Genomic DNA, 14,513 nt, shown 5'->3' on the forward strand with positions numbered 1-14,513 from the left:
GGTACTACAAGGTCATTAAGATAAGATGGGGCCTGATTATTTAAGACCTTGTATGTGAGGAGCAGGATTTTGAATTCAATTCTGGATTTAACAGGAAGCCAATGAAGGGAAGCCAAAACAGGAGAAATATGCTCTCTCTTTCTAGTCCCTGTCAGGACTCTTGCTGCAGCATTTTGGATTAGCTGAAGGCTTTTCAGTGAGTTTTTTGGACATCCTGATAATAATGAATTACAGTAGTCCAGCCTGGAAGTAATAAATGCATGAACTAGTTTTTCAGCGTCACTCTGAGACAGGATATTTCTAATTTTAGAGATGTTGCGCAAATGGAAGAAAGCAGTCTTACATATTTGTTTAATATGTGCGTTGAAGGACATGTCCTGGTCAAAAATGACTCCAAGGTTCCTCACCGCGTTACTGGAGGCCAAGGTAATGCCATCCAGAGTAAGAATCTGATTAGATACCATATTTCTAAGATTTTCAGGGCCGAGTACAATAACCTCAGTTTTATCTGAATTAAGAAGCAGAAAGTTAGCGGCCATCCAGGTCTTTATGTCTTTAAGACATTCCTGCAGTTTAACTAATTGGTGTGTGTTATCTGGCTTCATGGACAGATAGAGCTGGGTGTCATCTGCATAGCAGTGAAAATGTATGCTATGTCTTCTAATGATGCTGCCTAAGGGAAGCATGTATAATGTAAACAGAATTGGTCCTAGCACTGAACCCTGTGGAACTCCATAATTAACCTCAGTGTGTGAAGAGGACTCTCCATTTACATGCACGAATTGGAGTCTATTAGATAGATATGATACAAACCACTGCAGTGCAGTACCTGTAATACCTACAGCATGTTCTAATCGCTCTAATAGGATATTATGATCAACAGTATCGAACGCTGCACTGAGGTCTAGCAGGACAAGCACAGAGATGAGTCCACTGTCAGAGGCCATAAGAAGATCATTTGTAACCTTCACTAAAGCTGTTTCTGTGCTGTGCTGAGCTCTGAAACCTGACTGAAACTCTTCAAATAAACCATTCCTCTGCAGATGATCTGTTAGCTGTTTGACAACTACTCTTTCAAGGATTTTTGATATGAAAGGAAGGTTGGAGATTGGCCTATAATTAGCTAAGACTGCTGGGTCTAGAGATGGCTTTTTGAGTAAAGGTTTAACTACAGCCAGCTTGAAGGCCTGTGGTACATAGCCGATTATTAGAGATAGGTTGATCATATTTAAGATCGAAGAATTAATTAATGGCAGGACTTCTTTGAGCAGTTTTGTAGGAATGGGGTCTAAAAGACACGTTGATGGTTTGGAGGAAGTAATTATTGAAGTTAACTCAGAAAGATCAATTGGAGAAAAAGAGTCTAACTTAATATCAATGGTACTAAGAGTAGCTGTAGATAATATTACATCTGTGGGATGATTATTGGTAATTTTTTCTCTAATGATAAAAATTTTATTTGTGAAGAAGTTCATGAAGTCATTACTAGTTAACGTTAAAGGGATGGTTGGCTCAAAAGAGCTCTGACTTTTTGTCAGCCTGGCTACAGTGCTGAAGAGAAACCTAGGGTTGTTCTTATTTTCTTCAATCAGTGATGAATAGTAAGATGTTCTGGCTTTGCGGAGGGCTTTCTTATAAAGCAGCAAACTATTTCTCCAGGCTAAATGATGATCCTCTAGATTTGTGACACGCCATTTCCTCTCCAGATTACGAGTCATCTGCTTTAGGGTACGTGTTTCAGAATTATACCACGGAGTCAGGTACTTCTGATTTGAGGCCTTAGTTTTCACAGGAGCTACAGTATCCAGAGTCGTACGTAGTGAGGAGGTGAAATTATTAACAAGATAATCGACTGATACATATGATATTCTGTGTCCACTTCATTAATTTTACATTATTTTGCCTCTCAAAATTTGCCTAAGATGCAAATTAGCCTGAATGTTTAATTTTCTTGCCTTAGTCCTGTTAAGGACTGGTGGCTGGTCCAGGGTTCTTACTGCCTGCAACCCTTGGCTAAATAGTTCAGAGGATGAATAAAATGTATGTATAGAGCTCAGTGTAGGGATGAATTACAAAAAGAAGAAGCAATTTTCTGGATAAAACAACATGCAAATTTGCAATTTTTTTAGACAGTAATTAAACAAATGTTTTATTTGGTATTGTTCAACAGTTTCTCCACTTCAGTAACATATACAAAGCACATTGTAGTTTTATTTAAACAACACAGTAGTCTATCCCCCAAAATGCCCAGGTCATTTTATAGAATTGAGGCACATTTTAAAGGCGACAGTACCATAACTTCTTATAAAGCAAAATCAATAAAGTACATGTTGAACATCATCATCTGACATGATGCTCAAACTTCAAGTAAAATAGCTTTGACCTTTTGAACCAACAAGGTTTTGTATATTATATTGATATATTCAGTGGCAGAACACTATTTAGTTTGGTCTTTTTGTAGTCTGAGACACTATAGATGGATATAGTGCTTAACAAATTTATTAGATCACCATCCAATGTAAGGTTTGTGCCACAGCAGCTCTATATTAATAATACTGGTAATTACCAATATCATTATTTTATGTTTCTTTAATGAATTAAAGAGACTGCATCAATTTTTGCAAGTAGACTTTTCAAATTTTGTGTTTCACAAAAAATAAATAAATAAATAAAAATAAAGCTTGTCTTTCAATTATTTTTCAAAATTAAGATGACAAATTATACTCATTTACTTGTATTACTGAACAGAAATGTTTGTGTTAGTGGTTGAATGTTGTGCTTGATTCTGACTTCTCAGATAAGGTCCAGTTTGTCCGTTCAGATTTGGGTATAAAAGTGTGAATTCAAACTTTGTGAAATTATTTGTGTTTTCTTGTTTTTATGAGAGGAGGTCCAAAAATTTTTCTAAGCACTGGGTGTATGTGTACTTCATACATCATTAACTACTGATAAAGTATATGAAATTTACAAACAGAACTTAGGTTAAAAAAAACACGGAGTGATACTGTGGTGGATTTTCATCTATAACTTGCCAGCTCTCTTACAAGTTGGAATAAGTGCAGTTCTACTAAAACAAGTGCAATTAATGCTAGAATTCTGTACAGCAGAGTTGAACTTAAACACATTTTACATCTATGTTGGACACTTAGTGTTGCAAGCATCACCCGATTTAAAAAACTGATAGAAACCAACAAGTGGAAACATGGTTAGAGCACCAAGCATTGAACCCAGCTGCACTACAGCTCCACACCACACGAGGGCACTGTGGCCTTCATCCCTCAGGATCACCCCAATGATGACTTTGACATAAGACAGGGTGAGGACAAAGAGTATCCAGGCCAGCACCTGCAACAGAGAATTTGTTAGAATTGTGCATTGAATGACTTACTCTTACTGCTACTACTCTTACTGCTGTAAGTAATAAGTAGGAGCTCAGAATATCCTGGTTGGAGCTTGGTTAGCTTAGTAGCATTCAGTGCGTAGCCGCTTGGTTTCTTATTCAGTTTGGTGACTGAAAAAGTATTTTAGCTGTTAACACCATTTTAGTATTAAGTACTTTTGCTCCGAAAAAGTGTATTAGGAAAGGCACATCTGACAGCAAAGTGGAGGCATAGTTGCCTGTGCCAGTGCACAAAAACAATGTACTCTTTTTGAATGTTTGACTCATTGACTCATTCAATGGACTTTCACAGCTCTTCCATGACAGCATCAAGTAGATGAGACTAAGCTGACTTAACATTATATTGTAAAACCTGTCAGTCACACTACACACCTTAATCACAGGAAATCTCATAAATGCTAAGTGAGTATTGCAAATGGGTGGTGGCTTCATGCTTTTATAAGATGCAAGATAGAGCATGAAGTCTGAAATTTTATTCTGTGTACACAGTAAGTACATGCAAGAAAATAAAGAGTCTTACTATGACTACAGTTCCAGAGGTACTGTGGACCAGCAAAGGACAGGGACTTAGAACAGCCATGCCCATAATGTAGGCTCCAAATCCAGTCCCAAAAATGGTCAAAACTCCCATGAAGACAAGAGACCTGGACAGAAAAGATTTACAAGCTATTGGTGACTTAGAACTTATTTCTTGGATCTATGGTCTTGATTAGTATTTTATAATTATTGTAGTTTTTCTATAGCTCACCTTATTGGTATGAACATGGCGATGAAGCAAGCCACAGGGTTAGCAACAGCTCCCATGGTGGCAGCTAGATGGTAAGCCTTGTTCCCGTAAGGCATGCATGAGTAGGACTGCACTGAAGGCAGCACTGCATTGGTCAGAGCATTGACCCAAGCCAACACTACAAAGATAAAGACCACCTCAAAGATACTATATGTCCCCCTCCCGAAAGAACTCCTAGGTTCCCTCTTGCCAGCCTCCGAGGGGCTGATCATGGGCTTTTGCTCTGGTGTCTGGGCATTCAGAGATAGGCCTTGTTCTTTCTTCTCACGATCAAGTTCCCCACTGAAGTACCGTTCGCTTTTTCTCTCACGAGCCACAGCTGGGTGGTGATTGAGTAGGAGGAAAGCGACCAGACACACGACCATCATTACACTAAGGAATATGAAGAAGACCTGTGCAGAGAATTTAGCAGGCTGGTAGATGGCCTGTAGCATTCCATTGTCAGTTATGTTGGAATTATTAGATAAAGTGGCATTTTCACAGTGAACTACACCAACGCCTTGAATAAGTGCCACCACTGCAGGCACGAGACCACTGAGGCCCTCACCTGCAAAATACGTTGTGAGATATTGTGGACGCAGCCGCATCATGAAAGGAAGAAAGGTAACAGATGAGGTGCAGTCCACCACAGATAGCAGGAAACTCAATGTCAGCAGTGGAACACTATGCACAGAGTTTCCGAAGGTCACTGTATGCTTCCAAAGGAAAGCCAGAAGGAATGTAGCAACGATGCCCAATCCTACAATGCCGTAGATGACCGGCCGCTCATCGAGCACCCCTGGGCGGAAGCGGTGCATCAGCGTGATGAAGAGAGGGCCTATGTTGGCCATTTGGATGAGGACTGTGAGGTAGGAGGGCAGCAACCAGTGCTCTGGGATATCATTTACGATCAAGGGGAGCTCCACCCACATCCCATTGATGGCCACCCAGGAGCCCATTCCAAACAGACATGCCAGCACGTGAGTCAGCAGCGACATGATGCAAGCAGAAGTGAGCAAATGAAGACCTACAGAATCTGAAACATAGAGACACAGCATAAGCGCGACTGATTAGTGGCATTTAAAAGAACAGTCATTAAACCTTCAGGCAAAGAAATGTTTATGTGTATTTTGCATGCATTTGATGGATTATTGCTTTATTGCATTTATGTACAAATGAGCTTCAATGAAGTGAGTTGTAGAGTGTATCTTTTTTAACTGCAATTAGTTTAAGAGGCTTCATCGGTAGAGGTTGATTACAGTGGAGCTTTGAGCAAAGGTTGTCACTGATGTTCAGCATGTATGATGTTAGTCATGTTCATCGTGATTTAGGGTAACATTTACTTTTGAACAGTTTCTAAAGTTATCTTGTAGGGAACATGAATTTGTGCACTATATTTCATACCAATATATCAATTCCTGAGCCAAATAGTATATGAAAAGAAATAATACTCCATGGAAGTCTTTTTCTGATAGATTTCGAAACAAGTAAAAAAAAATTCTCTCTGAAACAAAGCCTTCAGATAAGGTGGCATAACTAAACAACAGCAAAAGGACAATGAGCTTTTTCATCATCTTTATTTCATTGTTTCGACACAAAAGTTAATAGATGAGTTCTTCTATGGAAACAGCACATAGAACATTGGTGTCATAAGTTAATACTGTCCCCTTAAGCAGAAATAACCTTGAGAATCTTGTGAATTATTTTCAACCAGCCTCTGATATCCTCTAGGTCTCTGATATCCAACCAGGTTGATAAAGCTTTATATTTCTCTTTATTGCTTCAGTAGCAATGCGTTCAAGAGTTTTTGTGCATGGACTTCCCATTTCAAATCCAAAAGATTTCAAATTGATTTTAAAAAAAAAAATTTTCCTGGCAAGGCCTTAATACTCTGCAATTTTGCTGTAATAAGGGTCACATATTAGAAGAATCTTTTATGACATCTTGGTCAAACTGTCTGCTTGTAAGCAAAAAAATTGGAAGGGCTGTGGGCAAAGAGAATACCAAAGAGAACACTTCTCTATCTCCCTGACAGCTATGTTCTCATGTTATCTGACAATCTTGGATCCACTTCATCGTCAGTTCGCCCAACTGTAAGAAATCTGGGTGTAACTTCATCGGACATTCAGTTATGATTAGCAGGTTGGTTGTCTTGTACAAACTTGTTTTTATCATCTGCAGAACATTGCCCATCTTAAATATCTGAAATGGAATTGAATTTACATGCCTGTATTTAATCACGCCTCGATTATTGTGATTTTGGTTGTGAGAGTTTTTCATGATCAGATGCCTCTCTGTGTTAGTGAACGACTATACCCATACATAACTACCAGGTCTCTGAGTTCAGCTGTTCAATGGTTGTTGTTGGTATCCAGGTCTAAGTTCAAGACAAAAGGAAACTGTTTGTGGTTCCCAAGTTATAGAGCTTGGTTCCTTTGGACTAAAGGGACCAGAGTTATTAAGGTGTTGAGATGTGTTGCAAATGTGGCAAAAAGAAAAAAAAGTACAAACATAAAGCAGTGACAAAATTGCATGCAAGAAGTGGAAGCTGATATTTCTGCAACTCATCCTGTTGCATTTGGTTTGATATTGAAATGAGCTGACAATTCCTTTGTTTAAGAAATGCGCCTCTTTTCTAAATCATCTGTAAAACTAAACACACCTATAAGCACTATTTGGGATTGCGCTTACACCCTGTTTTTGCCCATTTAGTAAATCTGGCTTTGTACATGGATGATACCCTTAAAACGTTTGAGACGCACTGTGTAGGCTTGGTCTTATTTATCTTTATATATTACTAACATTTTAGTCATTGTATCTTATTTTATATTGTAAAGTGTCTTGTGATCTTTTTTCTTGAACAGCACTATATAAATAAACTTTACTTACTCTACTTCTGTCTACGCCGGCTCTCTCTTACCCTTTACCCGCCCTGTTGCTTGTCTCGTGTTTCTATGGTGTATTGATAGTCATGTGCTTTTGTGCTGAGGTGTTTTTTCTTTTATCAAACTGTTCTCCCACTAGGAGCTCAGTCTGAGTGGAGTTTTTTTTTCTCCTCCTCTTACCTCATGTAGTGTATTTTCGTTGTTTTTTTCCTATCAGCCTACCTTCTGACATGTCTGCCCAATGTGATGTTTGTGTAAAGTTGGTCAGAAGGTTCCTTTGTGAGTGCGCATGCGCCATTAGCGTGCTGCCTGCTGTAACCCCTAATTTCCCTCGGGATGAATAAAGTATTCTGATTCTGATTCTGACTTCTACTTGGCAAGCCCATGGAGGTTCTAATCACTAACCCCTAATCTGGAATCCCTGTTTTTTGGGGATTTCAATATGCCGTCATATACTGTGTTACTATCCTGTTCACCCACTTAAATGAAATCATGCATCATTACAGCTTAATTTGCCATTTGATTACACTTTTTTAAAGTCACTGTTTCAAGTAGGAGCCATTGACCTTCACAGCATTTGTCTTTCTAAGCTTCTTCCATCCTTCTCACATGTGCAGTCTAGAAATGGATGCCTGACCTTTCGCACACTGACACGGTGCTCCCATAAAAACACCATGTGGTTCTGACATAAACATATTTATCAAAAAGAAATCATTGTTAAGTAACTTTAAAAATAATGTAAGTCTTGATAATGACTATGAACAATTAGTGCCAATCAATTAAAGATATAAGCATGTTTTACGTTTAGGGTTGGCTATATAGCACAAACGCAATATATTGTGTCAAACTTCTAAAATACACAAGATTATATGTCATGTGAATCAGGAACGAGTAAGAATCTCTGGCTGTTACGTCAGGTTACCTTGATATAACTTCCTGATCTTCCTAATCTTGATCTGCAATCTAAACTTAATTATCTGGTGCCTTTTGTAACCATTTTATATGCATTTTTTCATTTCTGTTACCTTTTAATGCTGGAGGGAAGCAGATGGACTACAGCACAGAACAGATGGACTGAAAAACTTGAGGCTTTAGGATCTAAGATAACCAGGCAATTCAATCACCCTTACTTCCGTCATACATCATTTCTATGCTGCTGTAAGTACACAAAATCAATCATCCTACCTGTTTCAGAACAAGGAACAAGAAACCACTCTCCCCTGGCTTCTCTCCTTCCAAAAACCTTCACTCTTGGCTGATTCGACCTTTTTTTGTTTGTTACATCTGCCGTAAATGTGTGTGTGTGTTTTTATGCCCTCCCCTTTTCTAACCTCTCTACACACACATACAGGCTTGCATTCTGCTTCCGTTTTCCTCTGCACTTGCCAGGGGAGGGACTGCACAGGCGCACATGTCCTCTACCACCATGAGTGAGGTCGGTTTCAAAACCAGGCAGCCATGTGCTCGCTCTGTGTTTCAGGGAGCTTAGGAAAAGAGAGCCGGTGGAGGGGGAGGTGTCAATAAGAACTCCTCCCTTTCCTGTTTCCTCCTCCAACCAGCTTGGGACTTTATGGTCTCCCCTCCTTTAAACACACAGGCAGCAGAGTGAGTAGGAAGGTTACGGCTGCCTTTGGATTCACAGTCAGTAGAGTTATAGTTTATAGTATACAGTTAACTCCATGCAGCTGGGGCTTCATTCTTCTGCTCTCTAATTTCTAATGCTTTCACTGTATGACTATGGATTATGGATGACTGTTTCACAGTCATAGATGGTGTAGATGCAGTGATTCATCTAAGCAGACCAGTTTGTCAAGTTCAGCATGACATGGCACTTTAGCAGCCAAAACCTTCACTCTTGGCATATATAATTTGAATATATGGAAAGACTGCTAAAATAGGAACGGGCCAAATGAAGTAGTGTTCCAGTACTGCATTGCAATATTAATATCACTATCTTTATCATTGTCTTTATTTGGTTCATTTATTTTACACAAAATTAAATGAAAAAAAAAATACATAAATAAATCAAATGACTGATTGATTGATTGATTGATTGAATCTTTATTTTGAACATGTTGAAAAAGTATAAAAAAAAATAGAATTAAAAGAGACAAATGAACAAAGCAAACAAAAGGAAAACGAGCAACCACAACTCCAAATAACGTCCATGTTCAAAAAGGAGCAGGAAGAAGCATAAGCATAAGCTTATTTAATCCCACCCCTTTTCCACTATCTAGTATCAATAGACTACAGAAATACCTCCATGACAAATCAAAAGTGAGTAGGTTGGAGCTACAGCCTATGTAACACATACACCTGACACAAAAAAAAATCAACGTAAGGAAAATGAAATCATCCACATCTTTAACATCTAATTTAAATACAGTTATGTCAGGGATTATATGAACTCCAAAGAACTATCAGCAAGTCTTAGATTAGCAGCTGCAGACGCAACTTTGTGGGAAAGCTGCTATGCTGAAAAGCCTTATTTGTTTATTAAAAATGAAAGAATTTTTCCTGTATTTCTAAAATGCAGATTATTAGTAACAATAATCTCTTCATCTACTAACCTTTCACATAAATCAAATACACTAAAAACTAAAGACAGAAAGTGCTTTCCATTAATCACTTTATACCTGTTTATCATTCTGAATTACAAAGGGAACACCTACCTGCTTGTGGGAAGCAGAGTCAGTTATAATGAAGGTCGCTCAGACATGTAACAGCGCAGTCTCCTTCTGATATACTGTCTATAGAGTATGAATGCACAGTGAGATGTGGGCTTTGTACTTTACAAGAATCTGTGTCATGTGACCACTGAGGAGGGCTGAGCCAGGGGTTCAGTTTGGGAACCAAAGTTCTTAGCAGTAGAAACAGTTGGATAACAGGAAAAGGTACACACGGAGAAAAGAAACTGTAGAGAAAGGGGTGGAAAAGGCAATTTATATGTCATATAAAAACCTGTATAAAATCTTCTATGGCATTATTACAGCAACATGAAGGTTTTTCCCAAATTGGGTAGAGTAAATTCTGGCAGTCTAGCCAACCAGAAGATGACTTTGGACAGCTTTCTGACTGGCTGGTTCGTTGGGGTCAGTCTTGCTTTTGTTCAGCGCAAATTCCAGCTCAAATGAATGACCCCTGCTGACTACTAACGTCACTGGATGGCTTTTCATTTGAGTGTCCTTGCACCCACCTCAGCACTGACTGGTATTATATGCTCCTTTCCTGAAAAACAAAATTCTTTGTAATTTGATGACTGTTATATGAAACAAATTACTTTTGATACATGATAATTCTACATAAGAAAATCTCTCCTGTCCCTTAAATTTCTTCTCTGTTTGCCTGTCCAAAAATATATAACATGTCACCATTTCTTTAGTTGAATCTGTGAAAAATGCCAGACATGACAACAGCTGACAGTCATAAAATAGCAGTTTTGCACCAACGAGATGATTCCCAAATGGCTGTTAGCTGAAAACGGGATATATATTGGCATGGTGTGAAGGGTGTCCTTGAAAAAAAATTGTAGAACCTGGACAAGTGGAGGACAAAAGAATTGGCGGTGGCGAATAGCCTTCAGTAATAGTAATAAATCACACAGCAATAGTAAATCCAAGATACTTTAGTGGCACATCTCCCAGGTAGCTAGCACAACTAAAACAAGGTAGTTGCAGTAGGCTTAGGCTAATGTTAGTTTTTTAAAAATAAGATATTTCTTTAGGTTGGAGGTGGAGTCTTTTGATGCTGAGAGCAGCTTGGTTGCAGGCAAACAGAGTTTGCATTGCATGGTCAGCTCTCGCCCATCCCTTTCTTCTTTAAATGTGAAGTGATGTCGGAATTTCCAAGTAAGAAATAAATTCCTGCCCATGCACTGCTGGCTCTGTTGTCCTGGCTTCGGGTCCATTGTGTAACTAACGCCACCAACATTAACAGGACGCTTACATTAGAGCCTCTTATTGCGTGTTTTGTTTGGATTGAAGGAATAGCCAAACATATGAAACAGGAAAAGGCCGCCGTGTAATCAGTTTATTTCAACAGAGTAACTGTATTCTAATTATCACCTTTTTAAATGGTAACTGTAGCGGAATGGACGATCTGATTTCCTCGTGTCAGCGTTGTTCCCACATCATCATAATTAATGTTGTTCCAGGTTCAACATTGCAAGTGACCAATCACCTTCTTGTGACGTCATTCCTTTGCGACTTCGAACACCGGTACATGCATTCTATTACTCCCCAACACTGTTTGTAGTTAACACCAAGACTTACTAACTTCTGTTTTCAACCTATGCGCATACTTTTGGAAGCAGAGGGCTGACTGATGAAGAAAGGATTTTACTTATAATGGTAGAAGGAGAGTCAGACTTTTAGACATTAGAGCAGGAAGGAGGGAGTTCCAGAGCACATACCAACTTTTGTGGAGCTCAAGCAGGGATAAAGCGACAGCACGCAACATCAGTTATTGATAGAAATCAAAGTGTAACCTTCGGCTCTGAAAATCTTTTTGGCATTACGATATTCAGAAGGGGAAATAAGAGCCTTTTCAGTTTATTACTCACACACAAACACACACACTGTTTTCTACAGTCATTGACACACACACATGCATAAATGTGGAGTCCAAAATCAGCTAAATATTTCTTAAAGTGTTGAATTATATCAATTAATATTTGCTGAAAGTGCAGAAAACTGTGCCTCTCCTTTCTTTATCAATTCATTGTCAACTCTATAAAAACTGGGGCGAAAGACTTCAACAGAACCATGCTGGCCACAATCACCAAACACTACTGATTACATCAAGCATTAAATAGGCAACCGGGTTTTTGAAAATGTCAAAACACACAAACCACAGAGAGGTGCTCATGTCTGAAAGCACCCTTAAAACTTAAAACATTCTTATAACCAGTTAAAGAAATGTTGCCTCATGATAAATGTGTGTTTATCACTGGGAAATGAAGACTGATATCCAGTCACAGGACAGAAGTTGTTTTGAAAAACAAAAAAAGAAAAAAAAACAACCAAAACAAAAAGCCACTCAGGACTGGAAGTAGGCTAAAGGGCACTCCTGTGACCTGGATTCATAATGAATATTTGTGTAGAAGTACAATACCCTGCTTTCTTTTTCAAAACAGCTGGGCCCATGTTTAAATAAATATGTCTGTGTTTTTGGTACTGCGTGTACTCTGCAACGGAGTCTGAAAGAGTCACCAACAGGAGGGCAATGTTCCTGAGAATCAACAGATTACATTTCTTTGAGAATCTATCATAAACACTTGACCTTCAGACACATTCTGTAGTTAAAGTGACTGACATGTTCTTTTAGCCTAATATTTAGATGTTTCTTTGTCATACCATGTCAGGTAATATGGCAGATTCAGTTTAATGTTATCAAACAAAATGTTTTTTGGAATTTAAAAGGAAATAATTAGCCAATCAGCTTATACTGCTATTGAATCTTGTTTTGAGTATCTGGTGCCCACCTGTAAGCATTGACCCAGCTATAGCGGTCAGTTGTCCAAGCATGCCTTGACAGAGAGGATTTGTCTTTCATTGATGCAACCCACATCCTCAACTCTGAACTGACAAATGCATCAAATTTGGCACCATTTGAGAAAAGCAACGAGGCTTTCCAACAGTGTAAGATGTTCTGGGCCTACCCTGAGATCTCTTCCCAGTCTGGCATGGTTGGAAAACCTTCATAGGGAGCAGCCCATAAAACATCTTAACTTAATACCTGAACCACCTCAACTGTCAATGAATATGACAAATAGGATTAGAGATAAAGTTCAACCCTGGTGGAGCCCAACATCCACTGAAAACATGCCTGATTTTGTGCCAGAAATGTGGACAGCTCTGACTTTGATTATACATAGACCCCGTGGCCTGTAACAACAGACACACTCCATACTCCCACAGTTCACCCCAGTAAACTTTCTCCAAATCCACAAAACACATGATTGAAGGGAGGGTCAAACTCATACGATCCAGCCAAAAGTCCTGTAAGGGTGATGACCTGGCCCACTGTTTGGACAGAACTGGCAGTGCTTTTCCTGAAGATCTGGACCGAGGTTTGACAGTCAGCCGGAGAATCTTTTTCAAGATCTTGATACCCTGAAAATTTAAGCACACCCACTTTTTGGTAAATGGCAACCACCACTCCACTCCACAGGCATTGTCTTAGACCTCCACGTCAACCAAGTGTCAGCCAAGACAGCCATACAATGGCCAGAACCTTTATCATCTCAGGATTTTGGAATCTCATCCTAGCCTGGCAACTTGGCACCACGGAGCTTCTTAACTACCCCAGTAACCTCTGCCATTGTAGTTGGTCTTCTGCCTCCTCCACAGAGGGCATTTTGGTAGTATTAGCAAATGTAATAATATTAATAGCAAACTATTTCATATTTTTATACAAAAGTTTTATTTTTTATACAAGTGGATGTAAAATTATTAGTGACATTCATCTAAAGTTAGACATCAGAATGAGTGCTGGGTATAGAAACATTTACAGTACAGAAAGATCAGGGTGCATAGCAATCGAAGTGAAATCTGGCTGTTGTAATTTTTTACAGTACAGTAAATTATCAACTGTCTCCAAACACGAGGCAAAGAGAAAATGTATTCCATCACGTAAAACATTTTTGACTTTAAAAAATTTAGTTGACAACTGCATAGACCAAATGCCATGACATAAGCTACTGAAGCTACTCAACCTCAGGTGGATCTAGTACAAAGGGACACTTACAAACATAGTGGTTACACATATTGTAAAGTATTAACTGGTCTATCATTAACCCGCAGAATAAAAGCTTTGCAACACTACCAGTGGATGATGATGATGATGATGATGATGGTGGACTTGTAGTTGATTATTTCTCAAGATAAATGTGGTTTGTTGTTTATTGCTGAAACAATACATACTGTTATGTCCAGGCTCATGTGTTGTTATTAAGGAAACTAGTGTTGAATGTTCTTTTTAACATCTTTGGAAGGCGAATAATGAATTAACAAATGTGAGAGTTTCTGAACTGATTGAATGGCAGAAAACAAAACAAAAAAACGATACTGTGTTGCTTAAAATGCCAGAAAAGCATAGAAACTAATAGAAATATTAAATATACAACCACTGCATTCTCATGACATAAAATTGTCAACATTATTTTTTTATGAACCCCAAACTAAAATTATAGTTTGTATAAATCATATGTAAGACATCCTCTTACTTAGCACGACATATCTACAGTAGTTGGACACAGAAAAGTGCATATTTATAAAGACAAATGCGCTAAAGAAATTTTTCTAAGTACAGTGTTATGAAGAAAAAAACACATCTACATGTTCACAGTAATGTTCCATAGAAACATACATCGAAAGACACAACCAGTCCTGAGAAAAAGAATCTCTACAAATCAACAATGGCCCGTCGTACTTCAGTGCATTGTTCGTTAAACAATCTCCAG

General features: G+C 38.6%; 1 protein-coding gene across 2 annotated transcripts; it reads right to left on the minus strand.

Moving 5' to 3' along the window:
• Positions 1 to 2,120: 2,120 nt before the first annotated feature.
• On the minus strand, positions 2,121 to 9,840 carry slc52a3-2b (solute carrier family 52 member 3-2b). Of its 2 annotated transcripts, none has more exons than XM_026185571.2 (4): positions 9,724 to 9,840; positions 4,149 to 5,202; positions 3,921 to 4,044; positions 2,121 to 3,345 (listed from the first exon to the last, which is right to left on the minus strand). In XM_026185571.2, exons 2-4 carry the CDS (start codon positions 5,162 to 5,164, stop codon positions 3,133 to 3,135), a joined length of 1,353 nt encoding a protein of 450 aa, XP_026041356.1. In that variant the 5' UTR covers positions 5,165 to 5,202; positions 9,724 to 9,840; the 3' UTR covers positions 2,121 to 3,132. The 2 variants fall into 2 exon arrangements, with proteins under 2 accessions (XP_026041356.1, XP_026041355.1); XM_026185570.2 differs by lacking the exon at positions 9,724 to 9,840 and adding an exon at positions 8,237 to 8,388.
• Between the last annotated feature and the right edge of the window lie 4,673 nt (positions 9,841 to 14,513).

Source organism: Astatotilapia calliptera, chromosome 11, assembly GCF_964374335.1.
Source record: "Astatotilapia calliptera chromosome 11, fAstCal68.1, whole genome shotgun sequence".
NCBI classification, from domain to species: Eukaryota; Metazoa; Chordata; class Actinopteri; order Cichliformes; family Cichlidae; genus Astatotilapia; species Astatotilapia calliptera.

What these genes read in the sequence shown, in the direction of transcription:
- slc52a3-2b (XM_026185571.2), bottom strand. Translation starts at nt 5,164, where the DNA reads ATGTCGCTGCTGACTCACGTGCTGGCATGTCTGTTTGGAATGGGCTCC. An exon ending in GCCATGTTCATACCAATAAG is followed by an intron (nt 4,045 to 4,148) that starts GTGAGCTATAGA and finishes TTTTCTGTCCAG; the next exon opens with GTCTCTTGTCTTCATGGGAG. An exon ending in CCTCTGGAACTGTAGTCATA is followed by an intron (nt 3,346 to 3,920) that starts GTAAGACTCTTT and finishes TCTCTGTTGCAG; the next exon opens with GTGCTGGCCTGGATACTCTT.